Consider the following 6,094-nt stretch of genomic DNA (forward strand, 5'->3'; position numbering starts at 1 on the left):
TCAAAATTCAGTTGCTACGACATTGTTAGTTAAAATATGTGGAGTGTATTTTGCTCAACTTTAAAATGCCCTGCTACTTTCTTAAGTTGTATATTTAGGTCATCTGAATGCTGCCAAGGTGCAGTGAGCTTATGTTCTTAGGACTGACTCATGCCCAGCACTAGGATAGTTGTGGGAATGTGGCTTGGCGCAGAGAAAAAAACTTTGTCTGACTCTACCATGTTGCAATTGGTCATGTGCCCTTAACCATCATAATGCCTGTGGAGCAGAGGAGAATAAATACCTCGAGATATTACACCTTATTAAATATTCCAATAATGTCTGAACACATCTGACCTACTGCATGTCTGCAACATACAGTCTATGATCTGTGCTGAGACTTTGTGGAGTTCACTTAACTCCACAAACTTAGTTATAAAATGCATGATAAAACTGAATGATGCAAATGTGAATGCTGAATTGTAGATAGTGTTTTGTCAGACAAATGAGAATAATTTATATGAAGTCATGAATGAAAGGAAAACAAGTTTTTAATTTGACAACTTTATTCGCAGTGAATGACAAGGGATATCTAATGTAAGCTAAAGTTTAATTCTAACAATGCTCTTAACACTATGTCGGTTCCTTGGTTACTGTTGTGGTTGTTCCTTTTTGATTATTTTTCGTTTTGGTATTGATGTCTTGACCTTCACATCTTCATCTTCAAGCATCCTCTTCAGCCTCCTCCTCAAATTCACCCTCTTCCTCGGCGGTGGCGTCCTGGTACTGCTGGTACTCAGACACCAGATCATTCATGTTGCTCTCTGCCTCAGTGAACTCCATTTCATCCATACCTTCACCTGTGTACCAGTGCAAGAAGGCCTTACGACGGAACATGGCTGTGAACTGCTCGGAGATGCGCTTGAACAGCTCCTGGATGGCTGTGCTGTTGCCAATGAAAGTGACGGCCATCTTGAGGCCACGGGGTGGAATGTCACAGACGGCGGTCTTGACATTGTTGGGGATCCATTCGACGAAGTAACTGCTGTTCTTGTTCTGCACGTTGAGCATCTGCTCGTCAACCTCCTTCATGGACATGCGGCCACGGAACACAGCGGCGACGGTCAGATAGCGGCCGTGACGTGGGTCGCACGCAGCCATCATATTCTTGGCATCGAACACCTGCTGGGTGAGCTCGGGAACTGTGAGGGCACGGTACTGCTGGCTGCCCCTGCTGGTCAGGGGGGCGAAGCCTGGCATGAAGAAGTGCAGACGGGGGAAAGGCACCATGTTGACAGCCAGTTTGCGGAGATCAGCATTGAGCTGACCAGGGAAGCGCAGGCAGGTGGTGACCCCGCTCATGGTAGCAGACACCAGGTGGTTAAGGTCTCCGTAGGTGGGTGTGGTCAGTTTGAGAGTGCGGAAGCAGATGTCGTACAGAGCTTCGTTGTCAATGCAGTAGGTTTCATCTGTGTTCTCTACGAGCTGGTGGACTGACAGGGTGGCATTGTAAGGCTCAACCACTGTGTCAGACACCTGAGGACAGAAAACACACAGAACCTTTCTTGAGTCTCATGATCTTAGAAAAGAAACCTAAGGCAAGAGAAGCTAAAATTAAAAACCCCAAAATCTCATGCTCTCATCTCATGGTTTGTTACCTTGGGGGAAGGCACCACACTGAAGGTGTTCATGATACGGTCGGGGTACTCCTCACGGATCTTGCTGATGAGCAGGGTTCCCATTCCGGATCCAGTTCCACCACCAAGAGAGTGGGTGAGCTGGAAGCCCTGCAGGCAGTCACAGCTTTCTGACTCTTTGCGGACCACATCCAGGACTGAGTCCACCAACTCAGCTCCCTCTGTGTAGTGACCCTTGGCCCAGTTGTTTCCAGCACCGCTCTGACCTGGAGGGGAAGCAGCATCATATAGGTGAGCCATTCTTTTCCCCCAGTTCATAAAAGGCTTTGGTCATTCAGTAACACGAGAAATGTGTTTATTCTACCCACCAAACACAAAATTGTCAGGTCTGAAGATCTGCCCAAAAGGTCCAGACCTCACAGAGTCCATGGTGCCAGGCTCCAAGTCCACCAGAATGGCCCGAGGCACATATTTACCTCCTCCACGAGAAAGAGAACGAGACAAAACAGGGAGAGAGAGAGAGAAAGAGGAGAGGAGAGAAAGCACACCAGCTCAATAATACAGAAAACCACAGTCTTGGATGTTACGCTGGATATATAATGTGAGAAAATCCATGCTTGACAGACACGAGAAAGTAACAGCATGTCTAAAGTATAACGTTAGACATGCTATTACTCTCTCATGCCTCCCGTCATGCAGGAGAACTATGTACATGCAACATATGCCCTGTATGTATAAATCACTTGATAAGAAGGAGTGCAGCTAACTAACCTGTGGCCTCATTATAGTAAACACTGATCCTGTCGAGCTGCAGGTCGCTGTCTCCGTGGTAAGTTCCCGTGGGATCGATGCCATGCTCGTCACTGATCACTTCCCAGAACTGCAGACAGAAAATGGAAGATATCACATGGCAGCTACTTGCAAAAAAAAAGGTACGCATGTATCCATTAGCAATGCGGTTTAGGGACTGGGGACTTTAAACGAGAAAAACAGCAGTGGGTTTAAATTTTTGGACTCTGCTGAAAATGACAGGATTTTTCCCCTTTCACCAAGCCATATCTGAAACCATTTGATACAACGCAGCTGTTAATATTTCCATAGTCGCAGACTGACGACGTAGCAGAATGCAGTTCTTTCAGATGTAAAATGCAAAGGCGAGAGAGGACAAAGGGGCTACAGATCACTCCACAGGCAAAACTGAAAATACACTCCATTTGCAGGCAGTCACGGTACACTGAAGACGCTGATTGTCTTCAGATCTGTATTCATGTCTTGTTTGCTCTTTAAATACCACACTCAGGTCTTTAAGAGTGTGTATGAATTAAACCCCATAAGCGGGGGTGACTGTTGCATACGCAGGCAGCCATTTGCATGCACATATTTTTATGATATCTTCCAACTCAGACTTTTTTTGGTCACGCAGCCTGTGATTTTCTGCTAACAGCAGCAATAGGAGGATTTAGAGTAATCTGGATAAGCAGGCTGTATTGCAGCTCAGTACTTAAGAGATTGGGAGTCAGCTGTGGACTAAGTATCATGACATTTAAAGAAGAGCATGTAAAACAAAAATGACCAAGTGACCTTAATATGACGGAGATCACAGCTCAGCAGGACAAAAGAGGAACAAAGAGTTGAAGAAGAGCAGCTAAAAGACTGAGAAAATGATGAACAGTTGACAGTGACACAAGAGATAGCTATCAGTAAAGACCGAAAAGAATCATAGTGAAAGAATGAGGACAATAAGCAGGAAAGCAATGCCACACCCTGACCTAATTCACCACAATGGAGACCTTCAGCAATCCTGTCAATCATATCCGCTGGACATCTGAATCAATGAGTCCTGGGTAAACTGAAACAAATGGAGATCCTCACTGCCAGGTCACTAGTAGTTATTTGAACACCGCATTGTCAAAAGGGAGATGGATATTAATTTACTGCATTAACTCCAATTATACAAGCCTTTATGTATTCATTCTTTACTGCAGTTTGCATTATATGGTGCAACTGCTAAAATAAATCCATAAAAATTGATATAATTGTTATATGTGGTGTTTATTATGAATGGCTTTTTTTGCCAAGACATAGCCAACATTTGCACATTAAGTCAATTGAGAAGCCAGTGACCTCACCCACTGTGCATCAGCTGTTTCCTCCATTCCTCCCCCACCCTACCCCTAATTTGGTTAGAAGACATTGATTACAAAGACAGACCCTGCTTTACAGAACATTAAAATCTCTGTCAGCAGAGCATCACCACGATAATGATGCATCCAGTTAAAAAATAAAAATAAAATATGGGCCATTGTTCATGTGGTCTCCAAACTATATTTGAATACCAGGGCAAGATTTCTGTGTGCATTTGAGTGGTCCTACTTAAACATATGCTGTCTGCAGCAAATGATCAGTTGTAAAACAAAAGGAGATAATGAGACGGAGATAATAATGGGCCGAGAAGACATGTATTGTAGCAGACTGCAATTGTTACTGTAAGACTGGGTGGGTGATGTATTGTACTAGTGGGGCAAGACTGTGGGGTTCCATTGGGTAGACTATAGTGTCGAATGCATGAAAATTATATATAAATTGACAAAGGAAAGTCAGTTGATGTATTTAAATTTTTAAAGCACTGATGATGTTTCTCAGTGAATGCTCTTTTTAAAGGGAGAAATTCTTTCTTTACCAATTATCCATGCCACACCCTTTCCACAGCTGCCCTGCTTTCTCACCAGCTGAAGCAGCAGACTGCATCCACAGCCCGCAGAAATAAAATAATCAATACGAGCTATTGATCCATCGGCCATTGGGGTGGGGAATAACTAGGCCTCCCATTTCTGCTCCCACTCATTGTCTGAAAATACCAGTCATATCTGCCTGTGGAAGACAAAGAAACCAGAGGAGTGCGGACTACACTGACTGAAAGGCTCTGACAAGGGAAGAATGGACTGATTTTTTTTTCTTTCTTTTCCCCCCACAGACAATGTCTTGAGGTCAGCTGAATCCACAGTGTTGAGACGCAGACACGCCCGGTGTTGTGTGAACAAAACCCGTCGAGACACAAGAGCCCCGTTATACCGTTATTTCAATGTGAGCAGGCACGGTCCGCTGCTCCACACCCACCTCCACCAGTTACCGCAGTGCACAAGATTCAGACAAAAAAATAATTTAAAAAACAACATAAACAGTGTGTTTTAATCCTTAAGAGTGAGATTTTCGTATTTTTGATGCGTTTAAATACACATAGGTATAATATATGTGAAACAATATTTTTTTATTTATGCACAATGAAACAAAAGGACTCCTTTGTCTTCATACTTATCAAAAGAATCTGCAACATTAAGACTTTCTATAATAAGTCTGTCCTGCATAATGAGTCTGGGGCGTAAAAGTGAAAGAAAAAAAAAACATAATTGAGGAAAAGGAAAAAATAATTTATTGATATTTTTATTTTCTTACCTTGGCACCAATCTGGTTACCGCACTGACCGGCCTGGATGTGTACGATTTCCCTCATTGTGAATGCGAAAGTTTTCCAACGACGAGCAGAACCGTTACTTCGTTAACACGAGGAGCCCACCGCAGACTAAAGTGAATGTGCCGGACAATGGATTTATAATGCTGGAGCGTATCCAGAACGAGGCTGGGGCCGGGGTAGCGGGCGTGGCCAGACCCAGACCCAGGCTGCTGCGCGCGGGGATTGGCTAAGACGACTGACCCAGAGCCGAGAGGAGGAGGGGCGCTGCTGCAGATCAGGGAGTGGAAATTACATAGAAAGATTGACCAGAATCTTACCAGCTGGTGTCCAGAAACACCCAGAAACATGTATTACAGTTTGGTTTTTTATGTTTCAGATATGAGAGAAGAGGGGGACAAATCAGCTGTTTTACATCACTGTCCTCACTGTAACTACCCATGGAGAGAGGACAGATGGCAGAAATTTCAGTTTCATGCCAGAGACAAGATGGGGTCAATCAGTTCAAGCCCTTCTCCTCAGGGTATCTTGGCATTGTTTAGAAATACCTGCGGTTTTATGTTAAGCAGTCTCGACACAAGCTCCACATAGTGCCTGTTCTTGAGCTTTTTAAAAAAAAAAAAAAAAAAAATTTAAAAAGTCACATTTACATGAGCTTGGTGATTCCTCGATGTGTCCTAGTCTGTTAAACAGTTAAATCAGCAAACCAGGAGTCATGTTACTCTGGGTTCTGCTGCACTGCATCCAGCTGATGTGCTTTTTTTCCAAGACATGTGTAGCTGTGCAGGCTAAGCACTAGATGTGAAAGAAAGTGATGAAGCTGTTCTCACTGCAGCTGCTTAGTCATAATGTCTGACGTGATATACTGTATATGTTTGTAGTCAGGGCCAGATCAACCATATAAGGGGTCCAGGGGCAAATATTTGATGTTGGGCTCCTACTGCCCCCCACCATACATGGCAGTTTCATTATTTCCCAAGGCACCCAGAAAAGACCTAAAGCTGAAAAGA

General features: G+C 43.9%; 1 protein-coding gene across 2 annotated transcripts; it reads right to left on the bottom strand.

Annotated features, from left to right (window-relative positions):
- Positions 1-527: 527 nt before the first annotated feature.
- tubb5 (tubulin, beta 5) lies at positions 528-5,234 on the bottom strand. 2 transcript variants are annotated; one of them, XM_018672333.2, is made up of 5 exons: positions 5,070-5,234; positions 2,388-2,496; positions 1,985-2,092; positions 1,638-1,882; positions 528-1,515 (listed from the first exon to the last, which is right to left on the bottom strand). In XM_018672333.2, exons 1-5 carry the CDS (start codon positions 5,124-5,126, stop codon positions 703-705), a joined length of 1,332 nt encoding a protein of 443 aa, XP_018527849.1. In that variant the 5' UTR covers positions 5,127-5,234; the 3' UTR covers positions 528-702. The 2 variants fall into 2 exon arrangements, with proteins under 2 accessions (XP_018527849.1, XP_018527848.1); XM_018672332.2 differs by having other exon boundaries at positions 1,985-2,095.
- Positions 5,235-6,094: the final 860 nt, after the last annotated feature.

This window comes from Lates calcarifer, linkage group LG15 (genome assembly GCF_001640805.2).
Source record: "Lates calcarifer isolate ASB-BC8 linkage group LG15, TLL_Latcal_v3, whole genome shotgun sequence".
NCBI lineage: Eukaryota > Metazoa > Chordata > Actinopteri > Centropomidae > Lates > Lates calcarifer.

Excerpts from the sequence above, each read along its gene's own strand:
- tubb5 (XM_018672332.2), bottom strand. The coding sequence starts at position 5,126 with ATGAGGGAAATCGTACACATCCAGGCCGGTCAGTGCGGTAACCAGATT. Across the intron at positions 2,096-2,387 it reads TTACTATAATGAGGCCACAG|GAGGTAAATATGTGCCTCGG; the intron begins GTTAGTTAGCTG and ends TTTCTCGTGGAG. Across the intron at positions 1,516-1,637 it reads GTGTGGTGCCTTCCCCCAAG|GTGTCTGACACAGTGGTTGA; the intron begins GTAACAAACCAT and ends TTCTGTCCTCAG.